The sequence below is a fragment of the Rhodnius prolixus genome, unplaced genomic scaffold (assembly GCF_049639745.1).
Source record: "Rhodnius prolixus isolate KJV_2025 unplaced genomic scaffold, Rpr scaffold_1, whole genome shotgun sequence".
In the NCBI taxonomy this organism is placed as follows: domain Eukaryota; kingdom Metazoa; phylum Arthropoda; class Insecta; order Hemiptera; family Reduviidae; genus Rhodnius; species Rhodnius prolixus.
In genome coordinates, this window is record NW_027411581.1 from 66,914,270 (window position 1) to 66,935,054 (window position 20,785).

At 37.3% G+C, this 20,785-nt stretch overlaps 1 protein-coding gene across 1 annotated transcript in view; it reads left to right on the forward strand.

The window, feature by feature from the left end:
- The first annotated feature begins 359 nt into the window (after window positions 1-359).
- Window positions 360-20,785, forward strand: part of unc-13-4A (BAI1 associated protein 3) — a 115,250-nt gene continuing 94,824 nt past the window's right edge. Inside the window, exons 1-7 of the mRNA XM_074112740.1 lie at window positions 360-536; window positions 1,927-2,147; window positions 2,348-2,483; window positions 3,197-3,603; window positions 4,230-4,584; window positions 19,647-19,818; window positions 19,934-20,095. Of these exons, the coding sequence (XP_073968841.1) occupies window positions 3,555-3,603; window positions 4,230-4,584; window positions 19,647-19,818; window positions 19,934-20,095 (738 nt within the window). The 5' untranslated portion in view covers window positions 360-536; window positions 1,927-2,147; window positions 2,348-2,483; window positions 3,197-3,554. The remainder of the gene's footprint in view (window positions 537-1,926; window positions 2,148-2,347; window positions 2,484-3,196; window positions 3,604-4,229; window positions 4,585-19,646; window positions 19,819-19,933; window positions 20,096-20,785) is intronic.

Here is a 20,785-nt window from a genome sequence, read left to right on the forward strand (position 1 = left end):
TTAAATACCTACTTATCACTTTGTATTTTAATTTTTGTCTTGGTAATAATTTTTTAATATAAAGTATTATTAATTATTAATGGTGTTAGGAACATGTTCAATTTTTTAATCGATAGTGACTGAAAATGATAATTGAAATATTTTCAATTTCTGCTTTTTTGCACTAATTCAATTAGTGTGTTTAATTGGTAGGTTTTGATTTTAACATTAATTGGAGAAATAAAATAATTTAATATGATTTTATTGTTAAATTCATTTTTATTTTCTAAAAAAAAACTATAAATTTGCATTATCTTTTAAATATTATACGTATTGTAATCTAGTCAACTCTGTACACTAACCTACTTGCAGTTAACCTTCATAACTTGGTCTAACCTTTAATATTACCATACAGTATTTCAACTAGGTAGTTTCTAAAATCTTTCTAAATTAAATCAATTGCAGAAAACTATTAGGTAACTTACTTAAAAACTTGTAATGTGATCGAAGCAATTAATCAACAACAATATTACGTATCACTGCATGGGGAAAAAATAGTAAGTACAATTTGTTTCTTAATATGTATCTGTACTGCAACAATAAAAGCTCAATTTAAACTAAATTCAGCAACGTCTCTAACATTCACTGGGTAACCTCTTCGTCAAAGTTACAGAGTTTATCTTCTGAATTTATGAAACGATTTCAGAAAAAGCAAAAAAAAAACGTTAATGTTATTTACTTGAAATAAGTGTTTTTACTTCCGAAAATCACACAATGAATAACTACTCGTATTTTTATTCAGCGTGGATGAACCCAGGTTCGAAAGAAAACGGTGAGATAATATGTGGTTAAAGTAGAATCTACGTCGTGCTATAATTTACCCTAGTGCTTAGCCATCTTTTAACTCTCCGCAGTCATATCTGAAGTACATAAGGGCCTTACAATCTTGCCCTGTAAATTGAACACGGTCATTTTCCATTTAGAATCATTGTTATATCTAACATACGTAGTTTAGCGGTATGAAAAACTAAAAAAAAATACTATTCTTCATGGAGAATTAAATTGAACCATGAAAGAATTAACGTCATATGTTTTAGAAAAATAGATAGAAGAAAACGTTTATGTAAATCTATGTGTGCTTAATGAATACTCGGAAGTTCAAAGAAAAGCCTTGGAGCAATTTCCAAGGAAGTGAACAATCCAAATAGGTAAATTCCAGTTGAGGAATTTACTTCTAACTCTATTTCACTACCATATTGTAACCACCCTTAACTGAACACCATTAACATTGTGCATTCTTGTAAATTGAAAATTAGAACAAGAACATGTGAAGACCTTATTCTCATCCGGGTAGGTAAAAACAAAGACCCTTTTTTATCAGACTCCGTGAACTTTAGGACCCTCATTGCGGGTGGAACTCAACGTTAGAAATTTGGATTACACTTTCTCTAAATCTAGACGTAGCAGAAAATGGGAAAGGCCATAGTGAGGTCACTAATGATCCTGGAGGAAACTGTTAGAACAGGAAATCCTATCCGTGAGTGAAGATAAGCACCTTATCGACTATGTCAACACAGTGCACACCATGTTTACATAACCTTCCTCTAACATTTGCCCCACCGCCCCTCCAGTCCAACTGGTAGTGTTTGTTTTTATTATGTCTGCAAGTCAATATTTTCAATCAGCTGATCGATCGTCTGTAGTTACTTTGAATCGATATTTGTGCAACTTGGGCGGATGATTATTTTTACTACGAGTGCCTTTGAGAACAGTCGGAAATATTGAATTTCCTGTGATGTTTGGCATTTTTATAAGCACACTCACATACACCATTGTCTTAAATTCAGTTATTACTTCCTCTTTTATTGTAGTGGTGCAGATTTTCTAGTTTTTCACCGGAAATATAAAAAAAAAATTCAAAATAGTAATTTTTCTTCTGTTTTTCAGATTTACGTAGTAAAAACGGCATCTAAGGTTTTTCCACAAATTTGAATTTGCCTTCCACTAAGCGATCACAACGACCACTCTCACGACCGCGGTTTTGCCCGTTCCACTTGCTTGCGAGTGTTACAATCGAAAACCCAAGTGGAATGGACTACGGGGCGTTTCAACCGTTCATGTAAACATTACAAATGGCGGCCTCGAAAATAAGTCAGAAGCTTGAAGAGGTTATTTTTTTAGTTTTAAACCTGTTTATAAGCAGTTATAATAAACTATATTAATTATTGGTAAAGTTGACTTATATTAAAAGTATATATATAATTCAATTTTTTATATTACATTTTCGTGGAGTATTTATAAAATTTACGTTTAAATAATTAAAATATCTTTTGTGGCAACAGTTGGATATTTATTAATAATGCTTTAGGAAGTTCTTCATCTAGTTCCGATGAAGAGTGGAATGCAATTTTACAAAATCGCAGTAATGAAAAGCGAAAACTTAGGCCACGTATTAACTATCAAAGTGTAATTGATCGTTATTCAATGATTTAGCATGTAAAGGGGTAAGTAATTTTTCATTTTATTATTTTTTTGTCGACTTTCGAGAAACACTTTCAATTATTTACATGAGATAATTTTTTCGGTCGCCATATTTTGTTTTTTATAAATTGCGCCAAATTTCTGAACGCCCACTTTGACCCAGCTCTTAAGGTGGTGGGGCGTTGTGGTCGCCGTGTGAGCGAAAATAATGACGTTTTCGCCACGACCACAACGACCGCGGTCGTCCGTGTGGAACGGCTGAAGGTATATTTTGATCGTTGTGAGCGCTTAGTAGAACGCACCCTAAGAGTGTAGGTGACGTAAAACTGCTAATGGAAATTTATCTCTATGTAAATTCCATTAAGAAAAAAACTTTTTCTGGAAAAAGGAGGCATTTTCCTGTAATGTTCGATCGTATTTCTTAAGTATGCTGTTAAGAGCGGATAAGTAGAGAGATCAGGTAACCATGTTTCAGTTATCTGCGATTCTTCGTTTTTTGAGATATATGTTTTTTATTTCTCACAAACTAACAATCGTTAGAAACTTCTTTGGTCGAGTTCAGCCTGAACTCAAAACCAGTATATCCGGTGATAACGTAATCGGATATCTGCATGAGAATCAAGACGTAATTTTTAGAAGCTCAGCTCATGCCTAAACATATTTGTTTTTTGGAAGTTTAGTTATAAATGTTATAAACTATTACTTTCGGTTATTCTTTTTTTCTGTTCCAATGTAGATAGTTGCTGTAGTTTGCCCAGCCAAACCCAAGTTGTATACACGGTGGAAGGAAGATTTATCATTCATGATTTAGCGGAAGTGAATTGGTTCAATTAGAGGCGCCGAGTGCTACCTTTACTACTAGTTCTCTCGTTTTCACTCAGTGAGGATGTAGCACCACAGTCACCGGCCGGAAGTAATGCACTCGCTAAAAGCTACACGGCACTTCACGACTGTAGTGTCTCCAGCATTGCTCTAATCTCCCACCCGCCCCAGCTTCCACAAGGCACAGATTTCTTTTTTTTGCTGCATTTCTTTTCAGTTTCCTTTATAAAATATTCATCTACAGCTCAAATGCATTAAAGAAGTTCCAAGACATGGATACAGACGACGGGTATACAGTCTATCCAGCTGGAAAAAAGGAAGGTAAATGCTAGAAAAATAATAAAATATTTACGCCCACACTTCCGTCTGGAAATAAAATGGTGTAAAAGACTTCCGAGACAGTTTTCTTATATTAATTTCGCGAGGGGTTTTTGTTTTTCTCCAACTTTGGGCTAAATATTGAAGGACTTCAGGGTTTACTGGCTTCGCTGTACTTAACAATGCTTACTTAAGAGGGAAGCTGACTTTCATTGCTTTGTAGTCTGGAGTTGGCAGTTCATGGTAGTTCGCGTCTGTTACAGCTTCCAAGGTAAGCATTTTAAGCGGATATGTTGAAGATTTAGGGGTTAAGAAGCAAAGGAAACTGCAAGTATCTCCCAAAATATCCTGTAATCGCCATCGGATCCCACTGCATCGCTTCCATTCTAACCAGAATTCCAGAATCACAGTCCTAATCTGTAGCAGATAACATTCGACATCTTGGACTCGCATGGAATCACAGACTCAAACATTTTCTCAACCAGAGGATATGGAATGCTTTAGAAACTGTTTGAAACAAGACCGAAACTGATTCTGATCTAGAAAAGACATCCCACCATCTTCAACACATGCTGTACTTGACAAACAGACATGGATCCACTAAATAAAGATTTATTTGACTGTTACAGATGAGATGAGCTTTTTTTCTTCGCTGCAGCAGATGGTAAGCAGCGGGGTGGCGAACTTGAATCTGTCGCCCAAGCGGCTCTCACTGTCCAAGGAGAGCGGAACGCCGGCCAGCGCCGATCCTGGCAACAAGACGACGGCGTCGGCCAACAACAGTGACGGCCGATCGGCGTCAGTGCCTGGCTTCCCGCGGGTCGTACCTCCGCCGGGCACGCCTTGTCGTCGGAAAACCATCGACCAAGGGCCGCGCAGGACTGGAAGTTTCCGCGGCCCGCCTAGTCCACAGCCAAGGCAACCGTTAGTATTTTGTAGAAGGCGACTATCCTGGCCGGAAGTTGACCAGCAGGCAACATCCGGGTATGTACTTTCAACTTATATAAATTTTGTTTTCCTCTATACCCTCACTAATTCCTATTAAGATTCAGTTTACAAAATTGAGATTTCACCGGAGAAAAACATGTTTTGTGATCCCATCGCCGAAGACTGAAACTTGGTGGTTCCGCTTTGAGGCTATAGAAAAAGCGGATGTTCAGGTTTTGGCCCAAATCTGGCATTCGGTAGTGCGTCTTTTCAATGTTTTAAGATTTTCCTCGAAATGATTCCAACGATCTTTCATTAATGTTCGTATACTAATTATCCACCAATCGTAAACTCCTGTTACTTCAATTCAATACGTTTTTCCAGGAAGATATTTTTTGTTTTAAGGAGTCTTTTCCACAAGCATCCTCTAAATTGCAATTTCAAGCCTGGATACAGTTCCGCAGAAATATTAAAAGCATTGCAGAAAATTTGAAGAAACTCGCATAACCGGAACAGCCATTTTGCTGGTTTCTGGTTTTTTACTATCCGAAATTACTATTTCCGATGTTTATTTAATTAGAAGTTTATTTTACTTAAAACTTGTGGAAACAATCATCAGCTTTTTGTGGTAGGCGAGATCATAGAAGCTGTGCTTTGAGGAAATGCTTAAAGACAAACTATTGATGGCACTTTCTCTGTTTCGGCTCCTGTTTGTCCAAAGACAGTAACTAACACTAATTATCAAATTAGAACAATCCATTTTTTCTGTTTTCATGTAAATACATAATTCCAGACTGACGTACACACTAACCAATTCATGTGTACCTTAGATTAGATTAGATTAGGGTGGCCCTCAAGGCCTAGGCCACTGCGACCCCTTTGGATCTATTGTGGCTCCCCTCACTCTAAAGCTCACCCTCCAGACCTGTCCTTTTAATCAGACTCTTGATACTGGAGAGCGAATTCTCTGTGGGTAAAGCTCTGACAGGCCTTGGTTTTTTTTTTTCCTCCCCGAGAAGTAACATCCTTAGCCATACGAGCCCCTCGCCCTGACACAATGAATACGTTAAGGGAACATAAAAACTATATTTCCGGCGAATATTCTCTATTCCAGAAATTAGACGCGATTGCGATACCTTTCAAGTGAATGAAATAAGAAGGCTTTGCTAGTGCTATAAATAGTGGGGATAGATAGCCCAGTTCTTCGTTGATATTGGAGTAAATATTGCGTACAACGTCATTGTGTGAACTATAAGCAAGGAGAGGTGCGGATGGGACAGGAAGTGGAAGGACAATGGAGCGTGTCCTGGTGGAGGACCCTTTGTCACACGACCTGTAATCACCTGGAGTAACTGACTGCAAAGTACAGAGAGTGAGAGAGGTTCACTGGCTGCAGGCTATCTAACCCTGTACCCGCGCACTGTGCTGATCTCTGGCGATTATTACCCACAAGACAATTAGTTACCACGTGATGAGCTGCCATTTTGCTCCATCTTCGGCTGGTCGGAAGACCCCTCCCCTCCTACAAAGGAGACCAAAGAGAGAGACATTCAGGCGATTAATACATGGCCCTCGCCTAGGCTGGCCAATATCCACTTTACGTGCTGAACTGGTCCTCCTTCCCCTCCTCCTCCTCCTCACACCAGCTCCAGCTCCAGACACCGCAATCTTCTCAGCTTCCAACCGTCAGCACACTCTGCCAGCTAACTACAACTAAATTTTCCCTCTCTGGTGACTGTTTTCTCCATAACAATGGATATTATATTCTCTCTCCCCTGCTTTGCTGAGGGTTCACATTGCGATGGTCCAGATTTTCCAAAATTGGGTCGGAATTTGGTTTTCCGATCGGCTATACATGTTTTCAGGCCTGCGTAAAAAAAGAAAAATGCATCTTACCTAGTCTTTGACTGAATCATCATCATTGAAATATCCCCAAGACTCAGTTCACTTTTCGGAAGATTTCTTTCGAAATGACCTTCAGGCTTAAAGTGGACTTAAAACTTGGTAACTCTCTGGAACGGAAGCAGTATTGCCCAGGCGTCTTCTTGGACGTACCCCAAACATTTGACCGGGTTTTGTGGAAAATCGGGAAAGCCACTCTTCCACTTTTAGCTCATTCTAAAATTTTGCCTCTGTAAAACGTGATTAATAACTGGCAGATGGTGATGTGGTAGCAAAGTCTTATAGAGTTGTAGAATATGCAACTATTGAATTCTTGGATCTATGATAGCGAAAGAGCTAATAGATTAAAAGATTGAAGTAAAATATTAACGACTAGCCCTAAACTAAACTATGTGTGGGCAACAGCTAGAGGAGATGTTGTTAGTCCCTCAGATAATGTCCAAAGAAGGAAGCCAGGTCAGCTGTTCCTGTTCTGGCTTCCTGGACTTTGCACTTCCGCATCGTTGCGCCACTGTTTCTAAACTATCAAAATTATGGCGAATTCTCATCAAATTCCTGCCTCTTTTCGTCTCTCTTATCGTTCTTCCCAAGTCAGACTGGGTTTTTTTTCCTACCTTATCCTATTTTAATTGTAGTTGTAGGGGGCTAAGAAGCAGTCTTGCTTGTTTACTTCCGGAACTGCACTAAAGTAAACCTACATTGTAGCTATATGGCTAAGGATGTTACTTCTCGGGAGGAAAAAACCAAGGCCCGGTGAGCTTTACCCTGGAGTTGCTCTCCAGAATTAAGGATCTGATTAAAGGGTGCGTGCTCGAGGGCTAGCTCTAAAGTTGGGGAGCCACAATGGATCCTAAGGGGTCGCAGTTGCGTAGGCCTAGAATCTTAATCTTATCTTACATTTTAGCTAAGTAATGATTTATTCATCCAAGTCTCTTACTTTTATCTAACTTCCAGAGAATGTAACCTTTGATTGTTTCCAGCTCCGGACCTAGTCGCTGGAATGTCTTCATTTCTTTCTTCACGCTCCGGCAGAGTCTACCACGGTAACTCGATTAACTCCATCTCGATAATTCAAGACATTATCTGGTAAATTTCGAATAAAAATTATAACCTACCTCGCAATTAGTTCTTCGACCCCTTTTTTCCGCACCAAAAATAGGTGGATTAAAGATGGAATCGTGGGTGACTAGGTGAAGTTAGAGACAGGAGGCAGGTCGCAGGCGCCACAACGACCGTTTTAATAATGGAAGGCCAAGTCATTGTTCTATCATAAGATGAGAAGACGGCTTATCTCTATAAGAACTGCCCTCTTCAGCGCCAGCTCAGACATTAAATCTGTTGCTATTAGTCGCTGTGGGATAAACAGGGCAATTACTTAGATATTAAAGCCCAGATCGTGGGGAAGGAATTTAAGTACATAATTGCATTTCTTGGGGGGGGGGGGGCGCTCCAGTTAATTGCTTCCACTTCTTCGTGTGGTCTTTAAATTTCATTTTACGGAGTCCTTCTTTTCTCTAGTGCTTCATCCTTTGTGACCAATATCCCCCGTGTGGGGCCTGCGGTTCTCTGTCTTCTTGCACTGATTTCTTAGACATCCTGGACAGTGTCTTCCAGTGGATGTTCACAGGATCGATTTTTTGCGTGACGATAGAATGGAATTTTGGAAAATTCAGAGTTCACATTTAAATTTGGGCCCTTTTCATAAACGAACAAAATTTCCAAATATGGTTGCGTCTTTTCTATTAATCCAATACTGAAATTGATAATTTATGAAAATTAGGCAGAATTTAGGGTATTCTGAGATGAAGATGATTGGCCATCAGAAAAAATAAAAATTGGAGATCAACGCAAATGTTCTACTGATTAAAATATATTGGTTTCGTGAACGGAAATTATTCAATTAAGGATTTAAAATTTGGCGAGGAATCGGTCAAATAAAAACAGCTCAACTCGTCTTTTTGCCAAAGTTTCAACAAATATATATTGTCTTCTTCAGGGCCTGGATATTACAAATACAAAAATATAAACAATTTAGAGATTCAGTGACATAGGAAATCAGTAAAAATCAGAAATAAAAAAAAAAAATAAATAATAATAAATAAAATAAAAATAAAGAATTTATAGTATTTTACTTTATTTTATTTTTATATTACTGTTTTTTTGACGTGAATACGTCTTTAAATTTGCTATCATATGGAGGCAATCCAAAAAACCTAATGATAACAAAATCGGGGGATACAGTTTGGCATTATAGTTTCGAAATCTATCGTCTACATCCAAAATTAAGTTAGACTTAAGGATCAAAGAATTCATTACGATAAGCGAGGACTTTGACGCATCGCGCGCGGTGGAGGGGGAAGCGCCGCCATTTTGAGATCATTTTACTGCGTATCTAGATTTGCAATTAGTATAACTTTTGACTCGGAGAAGCCACGATGTTCGTTTAAGTTTTAATCGTCAGCTGTCGTCACAATCTTTCGATTGTATATAAAACATTAGTGTAAAATAGTGACAGTGAATAAAATAAAGGTATTAGAATAAAAAAATATTATCAAAAATATATAATGTCGGCCTTTACGCGTCGAAAAGCCATAACTAAATACAGAGATCGTATACGGTTGGAAAGGGCTTCTCAAGAACAATCGAATGGTAATAATAAAACACCATATGACTAAGTCAAGCTGTGCCGTCGGGAATGTAAAAGAATGAATGCGGCCGAGCGGATCAACGACGGTGTCAGTACATCTGTGCAGCTGGGCGCGGTTGAAATTATACAAGTGGATGATGAAATCGCTTCTACATCGACAACGGACTGTATAGGCATAGATTGTGTTCGATCGTTGATTATGAAGACACATTGGGCAGCAGCTAGTGCACGTTTCACTACGACGTTTTTTCAACAATCCATTCGGACTGTGTGATGTGTGTGATCGTCTATGGTTTCTGCGCTCATTGAAGCCAACAATAGAAAAACACATAGATTGTTTTCTTGATTTCATCCTAAATACATAAATACAAATATTTTATATAAAAAATATAACCCGTTACGTAAACGTATACACGAACAATACACGGCCGTGTCCATAACACAGCCACACGTTAATTTTTTTTTTTTTTTTTTTTTTTTACTGATTTTCTAAATTGTTTGTATTTTTGTATTTGTAATATCCAGTCCCTGAAGAAGACAATATATATTTGTCGAAACGATGTCAAAAAGAAGAGTTGAGCTGTTTTTATTTGGACCGATTCCTCGCCAAATTTTGAATCCTTTATTAGTTCAGATTCTATTTACATAATCTAGTCATATCTAGTTGTTGCTGGCACAATTGCACCTGCAGCTACAAAATTGCATTAAAGTTGTTTAAAAAAAAAAAAAAAAAAAAATCTAAGAAAGTTTACCGCTTTTTATTCTGCCTAAGAAAGTCAATGGCTATGACGCAATAGCGCATTTCATGTCTGGAATAGTAATAGTTTTTAAAATTGTCTTCCCCGAAGTTTACCGACTGTATACGAATGGAATCGTTAATGCAAGAACAAAAAATTCGTTATTTTTATCTATAGTATACGAGGGTCGTTTGAAAAGTCCGTGCAAAAATAAAAACTACTTAATTTTTTGGGGTAAACCTTTTTCATTTTTCAACATAGTCTCCTTTTAGGCTTATACACTTCGTCCAACGCTGCTCTAGTTTGTTGATCCCTTCCGAATAATAGGATTTGTCCAAGTCTGAAAAATAGCCATTCGTTTCTGCAATCACCTCCTCGTTTGAATAAAATCTTTTTCCCGCCAGCCATTTCTTCATATTGGGGAACAAATAGTAGTCCGAGGGAGCCAAGTCTGGAGAATAGGGGGGATGTGAAACGAGTTGGAACCCTATTTCCATTAATTTTGCGACCACAACTGCTGAGGTGTGAGCTGGTGCGTTGTCGTGATGGAAAAGAACTTTTTTGTGGGCCAATCGTGGGCGTTTTTCTTGCAGCTCGGTTTTCAAACGGTCCAATAACGATGAATAATATGCACCTGTAATAGTTTTACCCTTTTCCAGATAGTCGATGAGGATTATTCCTTGCGAATCCCAAAAGACAGTCGCCATAATCCTTCTGGCCGAAGGAACGGTCTTCGCCTTTTTTGGCGCAGATTCCCCCTTGGTAACCCATTCTTTAGATTGTTCTTTGGTCTCAGGAGTGTAGTGATGATCCATGTTTCATCCACAGTGACGAAACGACGCTTAAAGTCCTGCGGATTCTTCTGGAACAGCTGCAAACCGTCCTTACACGATTTCGTTTTTGGTCAAGCGTGAGCAATCGCGGCACCCATCTTGCGGATAGCTTTGTCATGTCCAAATGTTGATGCAAAATATTATGTACCCGTTCATTCGAGATGCCCACAGCACTAGCAATCTCACGCACCTTCACTCTTCTGTCATCCATCACCATGTCATGGATTTTATCAATGATTTCTGGAGTAGTAACCTCAACAGGGCGTCCAAAACGTTTAGCGTCACTTGTGCCCATATGGCCACTCCGAAAATTTTGAAACCACTTATAAACTGTTCTAATCGAAGGTGCAGAGTCACCATAATGTTTATCAAGCTTCTCTTTAGTCTCCTGAGGCGTTTTGCCTTTCATAAAGTAGTGTTTAATCAACACACGGAATTCTTTTTCGTCCATTTTTTGAAAATCACTCGACTTCCTCGATTCAAACGAATGCCAAACACAAAGAAATAGACCGATCTGGCTGAAACTTGGTGTGTGTTCTTCCAAGAGATGCTACTAACTAAACATAACCTCGATACGCGCCAGTGGTGCTATCTCTCTGACTTTGCACGGACTTTTCAAACGACCCTCGTATATATATAAAAAAAAAATTACAATGGTCATGACGTAATAAAAAACAAACATGGCGAAGAACAAATAAGAGGCCACGCGTATTGCTGGTACATTGTCAACAGTAATTAAGAGAGCGCGCTGTGGGTGTCCAATTTAAAGCCCCAATGTTTGGGGGGTAAATTCCTCTTACCCCCAGTGTGGTTCCCCCCCCCCCCGAGCGTAATTATTTTTTTACAATACATTAAAACCTTGTGATCCATTCCCTGAATAATGAATCGCTAGAGTATATGTGCGGAGGCTCACTCACGCATGCGCATTGAAGTGGTTCGCATTTTTTTATTTATTTTATTCCATTTTTTTGTTTTCTTTTTAATTATTTTTCCCTCACATTTTACTTGCAAATTCTTTCTTTGTAAAGATGGGTTTAACTTCCGTTTTAACCAGTTAAGCGTGGAATTTAGTTTTTTAAAAAAGAAAAACCCACTGTGTGCGGAATTAAAATCAGTATCAATGACGTGTACGATATATGACGTCGAACGCCAGGACACAAAACAACCAAAAGTTTACGTCATAATAGTCACTGCAAGCGACTTTTTCTGCAATCTCTCTGGGGGTCTTGAGATTACAGACAGAGCATTCTGTGCTCATTCAAAAAATCTTGCACCGTCTTCGCGTATGCATTGCTGTAGTTAAGTAGGGACGGAAGAGCTTTTTTTTACAAGGAAGAAAAAGAGCTTTTTGAATTCTGTGCAAAATGAAATCATGCTTGTACTGAGGTCTGAATCTCTATCTAAAAGGTAAAAAACGGGTATAGCACAAGGGTTGGGTGCTTGTATTTGTGTGCCTAAATCCTCAATGTCTAATGCGGAGACCAAAACATGTACCAACCACTTATCATTTGGCTGACTCCCACCGCAGTTCTATTGGGTAAGATAAAGGAAACATCCCACCAAAATGATATTCTTATTGTACTTTATTAAAATTTCGAGTTTTTTTCTATAGTTAATGGCAATTTTATATTTTTCACAACGAATATACACGTCGAACGCGCCGTAATAGAGATTTGCTTTGACGTGTATGCACGCTTAACTTGTTAAAGGAAAATGTAAAGCATCATTATCTGTTATTCAATTTGGAGGAAATCTGTTTTTGAGCGGAAATGCCATTTTACGCAAGGAATTATGTTTGTTTTTTTTTTTTTTTTACTTTTACGCAACTTTTACTAACAATTTTTAGAGGCGCCACGGTAGTCGAGCGGGTTAAGAGGCGAGACCCGCAATGCTAAGATGTATTGTTGGTTTAGTGGGTTCGATTCCCGGTCTTTAGACCTTGGATTTTTATTTAATGGTTAATAAAAAGAAATTTACAGTAAAGTATGTTTGCTATTTGCCTCCGTCCACGACACCTAATTTAGGTAGTTGGAGACGTTAAGCCCCGCCTGAAAAAGTAGGCGTTTACTTTACTTTACTTTTAACAATTTCTAAGTTTTAATAAACTTTCATTACAGTAAGAGACAGTCATGTGAGTGGTCGTTCAAGATTTTTTAATTTTTCTTACCCCTAACAAGAAGAAGTACAGCTATCGTGTAGATTCTTTTTCTCGCTTTGTTTTAAAAGAAAAACAAAAAAATATACATCTTTAAGTGTTTTTCCAAAACGATGAAAATTCCAAGTGGTGGAAAAAATGTACACGATTGCAAATACTCTTCTTTTGCAAGCGGAAGTGGAAGTAATTACGTAGATACGATTACATTGGCTGGTTCCACGTAGTGAGTGCAAGTGGAAATCAGTTAAGAAAAAGGGCCGGGGAAAATCAAATGGAAACATTAATAAAAATCAGAGAGAAATAAATTGAAACCGGCACGGATGTTTAAAAAAAAAAAAGAAAAAAAAAACAACATTTAGCAAAGAAATATGATTGAATTACAAGTGTGTTAACACAGTGTTGCTGTTACCAGTTTTGATCGTGCACAATTTCGTTAGCAGTGTTTACCATCCGAGTAGTTTGTGTATAGGATAACAGAGTTCGTGTTTCATGGCGAATAGGCTCCTCCCTCTCTGTCACACATACACACACGCACACCAATAGAGAAGACCGACTTTGCTACTCCCAATAGAATCTACACATACACGGAACAGGCCCGCACACTGCTACCAACCAAATTAATTCTCTTGTCAGTATTACCAACAACTGTTCTTTGATTAATGATTATTTATTCTGCACTTCGCTACCATCTTAGCTACACGGTTGTTTAAAAAGAAAAAAGTCTGTTTACTTTACAATGGAAAATGATTTTGAAGGAGTGTCGATTTTACTCGGAAAAATTGTTTATAAATTTCCTAGCAACAAAAAATCAATATCTCTTACTAATATAATTTACAAACTTTTAACCTATATTCTTTATATTTGAACTCAGAACTTTAAAAAATATTTCTTTCTTATAAATATTACACAAAATTAAAAAAGTTAAAGAATAAAATGATAACTTTAGCTAACAAATTCAACTACCTATTAGATTACATCATTTTAATGATTTCAAAACATGGTCCATTTGCACAAATCAGCTGGTACTGTGTAGTTATAAAGTATTACGAGGGGGTACCCAAAAATAACCGGAATTGCGTTGCCGCGCATGGAGCTTATGTAGTACGCATTTCTGCCGCTAGACGTGTATAGCGCAATTCCTTGCCAGTTCAGTCCTGCCTGTGTTGTCTGCCTGGCTTGTTCTGTTCATCTGCAGTGATTGTTTTTACCAGCGCTGTTTTGTTCTTTTTTTCGTTTTTTATGATGGCAAGTTTAAGTGAACAACGTGCAGCTCTGAAATTTTGTTTTCTACTCGGCAAAAATGCTGCTGAAAGTGTTTTAATGTTGAAAACAGCTTACAAAGATGACGCTATGGGAAAAACTCAAGTATACGAGTGGTTTACTCGGTTTAAAAATGGCGACATGTCGATTGATGACAAACCTCGTTCTGGACGTCCATCAACTGCCCGAATCGACGAAAATGTTGAAAAAATTCGAGAGCTGGTGTTCACAGACCGTCGACAGACAATTGATCAACTGTCAGAGAGTAGTGGGTTATCTTGGAGCTCGGTTCAGCGAATTTTAACGTAAGATTTGGGGATGAAAAGGGTTGCTGCCAAGTTTCTTCCTCGAGTTCTGACTGACAATCAAAAAGAACATCGAGTTGAAACATGTCGTGCTTTGAAACAACAGCTTGAAACTGATCCAGACTTTCTGTCAAAGGTCATTACTGGTGATGAGTCATGGTGCTATGGTTATGACCCAGAAACAAAGCAACAGTCGAGCCAATGGAAGACGTCATCTTCACCCTGACCAAAAAAATGTCGTCAAGTCAAGTCAAACATCAAAACAATGCTGATTTGCTTTTTTGATGCCAAAGGCGTAGTCCATTCAGAGTTTGTCCCGCCAGGTCAGACCGTCAATCAAACCTTGTATTTGGAAGTTTTGAAAAGATTGCGCAATAGTGTTCGCCAAAAAAGACCCGATTTGTGGCAAACAGGAGACTGGTTCTTCCACCACGACAATGCACCTGCACACACAGCCATCTCTGTTACACAGTTTTTGGCTAAAAATGGCATGGTTCCGCTGCCCCAAGCACCTTACTCGCCTGACCTGGCTCCGTGCGACTTTTTCTTATTTCCACGCATGAAAAAGGGCATGAAAGGTCACCGATTTGACAACATTGAAGAGGTCAAGAAAAAAACGAAGAAGGAGCTGTCAGCCATTTCTAAAGATGACTACAAAAAATGTTTCGAACAGTGGAAGCACCGGTGGGACAAATGTATTAGTTGTAATGGAGAGTATTTTGAAGGGGGTAAGGTTGTTCTGTAAAAAATTTGTAAATAAATAGCTTTTAAAAAATAATTCCGGTTTTTTTTGGGTACCCCCTCGTATAGTAATCAAGTTAGTTATTTATATTTAATACAATTAAAAATAATAATAATTAAAATTCGATTTATTATACGAGTACATACATTGTCAATTAAATAAGTAATTACCAAGCTCCATTCAATTTGAATGCTCGTGAAATTATCCAATTAGATATTATTCTTTTAATCGATAATTGTGTGTAGACTATCCAATCGTATTTGCGCCCTCATGTTGGAAACAAAACAGCTGTTTAAACTATTCAAAAATTAACAAAAAAAAAAAACAGCAATCGGATTTTTAGCGTTAATTATTACTCTCGAAAATCGATTTACGGAAAACTGGGACTGTTGATCAATCGATACTCTACAAATTTGAGTTATATTTATACATTTAAATTCATAATAATATTACGTAGGTTATAAAGTACGGACATTTCATTGAAATTGCTCTATAATGGCAGAGATGAGCCAAAAATTTAATTCCAATTGAATTAAAACGAAATTCAATTTTGTAGAAATCACTGATAAATGAGGAATAAAACACATTCTCTCTTTATCCGCATTCATAACCAAGTCGATTCAAAAAGATAAATAAGATGGTTACATTAAAGTAGTATTCGCCTACTTTTATAAGTGACAAGTCAATCCAAGGTTGGTTTAATGTAAGATAAAGTGAGATTAACTGTATGCATTAGACCAGTGATGGGCAAAGTACGGCCCGCGGGCCAACTCCGGCCCGCGAAAGTATTTAATCCGGCCCGCCGAGGGTCCATCGACATGGATAGTATATGGCCCGCTATAATTACGTTTTGACGGTCGAGAAGTATAAAGTAGATTCTACTTAGTAGAATAATAGATGCATAACCTATAGGTGAAGCTAAATTAGCCGCGTAGTTACACAAGTGTGTAATGCTGTAATGTTTTTATAATATTATGATTAAAAGCTTTAACACAAAATGCATTTTTCCTATAATTCTGGCCCTCCTCTAGAATTTCTTAAACTTTGTGGCCCCCCCATTAAAAAAGTTTGCCCACCACTGCATTAGGCTATAAAACAATTACTCACAAATTAACTTAGTAGTGAAGCCTTACGTGAGATCTTTCTAATCCAGGAATGTCCTACAAAAAGCGAGGTTCCATCAGAATGGAATAGCAAAGGTGAAGAAGAAGTAGCTCTAATTACTTACGTCACTAACCTGGAGATGTGGAGTAGATAGATTGACAAAATAATAGACTAATACATAAATAGGTTACAAGTAATTCGGTGAAAAATAAGTTAAATATGAGTGTAGAATGGTCCTACAAAAGTCTCGTGAGTAGTCATCATGGTTAAACGTGAATGTAAGATAGTTCTACATAAGTCTAGTGAGTCGTCAGCATGGTTAAACGTGAATGTAAGATAGTTCTATATAAGTCTAGTGAGTCGTCAACATGGTTAAATGTGAATGTAAGATAGTGCTATATAAGTCTAGTGAGTCGTCAGCATGGTTAAACGTGAATGTAAGATAGTTCTATATAAGTCTAGTGAGTCGTCAACATGGTTAAACGTTAATGTAAGATAGTTCTACATAAGTCTAGTGAGTCGTCAGCATGGTTAAACGTGAATGTAAGATAGTTCTATATAAGTCTAGTGAGTCGTCAGCATGGTTAAACGTGAATGTAAGATAGTTCTATATAAGTCTAGTGAGTCGTCAGCATGGTTAAACGTGAAAGTAAGATAGTTCTACATAAGTCTAGTGAGTCGTCAACATGGTTAAACGTGAATGTAAGATAGTTCTACATAAGTCTAGTGAGTCGTCAGCATGGTTAAACGTGAATGTAAGATAGTTCTACATAAGTCTAGTGAGTCGTCAGCATGGTTAAACGTGAATGTAAGATAGTTCTACATAAGTCTAGTGAGTCGTCAACATGGTTAAATGTGAATGTAAGATAGTTATATATAAGTCTAGAGAGTCGTCAGCATGGTTAAATGTGAATGTGGAGATTGTTCTATATAAGTATAGTGAGTCGCCATGATGGTTAAATATGAATGTAGAAACTGCATTTATGTTTACAGAAATTGCCACTAGAGTTCTCCACCAGATGGAGTATAAAGTAAGCTTACAGCCTACAGTAATGGCGGCTTACAAGTCTACAATGTGCCTATTTCTCTTTCATCTATTTCACCATTAAAAAATACAAATTATGAAGTTTTTTGATTGTGTTAGCGATAATTGCGTAAAACATGAGGTATTATTCCAAAAGAAATATTATTTATCGTATTTTTAAAGAATTTTTTTTTTCTTTCTTAATTCGAAAGTTTATCAAATACCTATGGGAGAAATGTTGGAAAAAAAATTTTAAATTCATTATTTCATAGAAATTATTACATTTGAAATATTGGCCAATCACAATGCAGTACGGTTGCAGACAGTGGGCGGGTCATGCCCACCTCTAATGTAACCACGCCCCGTCCAATGAAAACAGTTATGGGCTGTTCAAAACGTATTAACAATGGTGCTTCCAATACCTTTCACTTATTTTTTCTAAATCTTTTATTATTTTCTCATATTTTAACAATATTTTTAGAAATAATATTAATCTTACCTAAAATATTGAGAAAAAAATGCCAACAAATTATTTTTTAGAAAAATCATTCTCAATTTTCAAGAATTTTTTTTATTAAGTTAAGATCTTCGACAGTTTCACTTTACTTTCTCATGAAAAGAGTCTCTTGTGAATATTCACATGACTTTTCAAAATTACAATCCGTAAATTACTAATTACATTAGATCAGCTTCAAATGAATCCGTTTAGCAAATTCATAGTAAATTACAGGAAGAGTCTTTCTTTAAAATTGCATTTCCGGTGTGTTAATTTTCTTTCTTCTTTGAAGTTTGGTTAGGAATTTAATAAGTAAATACTTAAAGGTAGGAAAATCTTAAAATACCTAAAATAGAAGTTTAGAAAACCTTATTTAACCCCACTTAAAATAGAGAGTATAAGATGGTCCTATGTATAGATCTGGTGAGTCACCAACACCAGAAAAATGTGAGTCTAAGGTTGGATCTAACTTGCTTTCGAGAATCGTAATGCTTGTGAAGTCCAAGTCTGGAAAAAAAAAGAAAAAAAAAATCATCGAAACGTCTTTGTTTGGAGATACCCTGAAAAGTCGCCTCGCCAAAACCTGGTTTAAACCATTAGTTGAGAAGTTATTTACCTAGCTTGTGATTAACAATTATTAAATTTGAAATTCAGGTCGACTAATTCATTGTCATATGATTAAAAGTACGAGTAATTTTAAATTAAAAAAATAATCGATTAATCGATTAATTTTAATCAATTAAATTTATGATTAAATTGTACTTTTAATCAGTGCCCATCTCTGTTCAGAAGGAAGTCTACGTCTTTTTTCCCACTTATGTAAACCCTCTGATCGGATATATACGTTGAAATCGAAAAACAGTAGATTATATATCGATATGTAAATAATTAAATGAATTGATTTGAATGTCGTCATTCGGATTAAGTAAACAGATACAGCTCAATTAATTAAATAAATAAGGGGTAGCAGAGAAATAAAACTTCTATTTATTCAAGATTAAAATAAATAATAGAAAATAGAAAGAAAAGCGTCTCACATCGCCGCGCTCATTGGCTGCCGTTGATTATAATTTACTTTTTATTTAAATTAAATCAATTTTCTGATTGGCCAACCTCGGTATTGGTAACATCCAAATGTACTTATTGTACAAGTTAAGGTTATGTTGTAAGGCGGTAAAATATAGGTTATTTATGGTGGTTTAGGTTAGAGGCTACAAGTGTGTATGTTTAGCAGGTGTGTATATAGTGTAAGCACGATACAAACAGAACCCCGGACCTCATGTTATGCGCATGCGCACACATTATATTATCAGCAACACACAAACGGGCGCTCGCTCTCCCACTGCCTTCCTTATCGCATGCTTCTCACACTGTTACCAACTCACATTTGTTAACTAAAAAAAAAAAAAAAAAAAAAAAAAAAAAAACAGGTTTAACATACTCTTATTGAATTGCCTCTTTAAGGAAAAAAAAAAAATCTTCGATTACACTGAAATGGAACTACTGACAAATGCCCTCTTCTCTTTTACTAGAATTTATTTTTAAGACATATTTTTATACGTAAAAGTTGTAAATGTATAAGTACGTAGTGAGTACCTGATAATGTTTGGAGGATTTTTCCAAGAAATACCTGAATACCTAAAGTTTCAGTTTCCGGCGATTTCCCGTTTTTTGAGACATTGAGACTCAGGATACCCTAAAAGAATTATTTCCGGTGAAAACTACAATTCGAATGTTTGTCACTTCCTCTAACTTAGATGGAAGGAGGAAGTCAAAGATAAACTAAGATATCGCATACCTTAAAAAATAGTTTTCTCTTTCAAACTTTTATAGGCAATCCACAAAAGAGTAAAAAAAATTAAATATTCATTGTAGGATGTCCTTTTCTTTGTCTTGTGTTTGTGGCACATACAGGGTGCAGGAGACGGACGGTTCTTTTTTTGAAAGTTACACGGCCGTCTCTTGGAAGTTGGAAAATAGAAGGCTGATGCGCATGCAAGAAGTTGGCGGCGAGGAAAGTCCACCTCCAAGTCTACAGACTGCTGGCGTACGACCGCCTCCACGGCTTGTTCTTCATCCTAAAGAGGTTAGCAAAACTTTTCTTTTTGCTGCTGAAGCAAGTAACTTGGAATCGTATAATTGTTTTCAATACCAATTAAAAATATTTAAAACTTTCTGGATGAAATGTTTTGTTTGTGCAGATGGAACAGCTGTACGTGGAAGTGTTGTACACAATCACGAACAAAGTGGGCGCGTCCAACAACCCATACTATCAGGAAGACCTGTTCGCGTACGCACAACGGGCGTTCGGCGTCAGCCAGGAACAGCATCGACGGTGTTTGGCCATCGCCACTGAAGAGAAGGTCAGCTAAATACAATCTTAGTCTTTCCATCATTTTTCTAGCTAAACTTGCTAGTTCTGGGAGAAAGGGGTTGGGCTAAGCTTCTCTGTTTAGGTTAGATTTCTGTGTAATGTACGGTTCCGCAAACTGTCATGTGGTTTAGAACCAAGAGAATGGTAAAACAGTAAGTGAAGATACACCAGATGTCTGCTTTCTCTAAAGTCTAAGCTGGGGGGGGGGGGGAAAGAACTCGCAGACATTTGTTACAGTTTAGTGACTTCATTGTAGAAATTGATTTTAAATTGTAAGCCCCTTGAATAAATACTTACAGCGAAAGTAGCAAGGACTGTGGTGTAGATAAGTTGGCCTAAGCACGCTAAATACTAATTAGTTGTGCTTATCTGGCAGCCTTATCTCGCTAGAGCTAACAGCCACCGGGCCAGCCCTTTTTAGAAATGTTCACAGCTAAATCAGGCAAGCACTTAATTCTTCCTTTTGATGTGACTGATATTTTGCTTTCCAGTGCAAGTCTCCAGCCATCCAGATACTGGCCAAAAGGCCACTTAAAATCTGATGGTGACTCAGAAAGAGATATAAGTCCACCAAGAATGTCGCTGAAAAGAAAAAAACCAATTCGGCAATGCCAGGCGCTAGCCTTAAATCTGGCTTACTTTATAAACCTGAGGGTGTCCGGGACTTGGAAGCAAATCT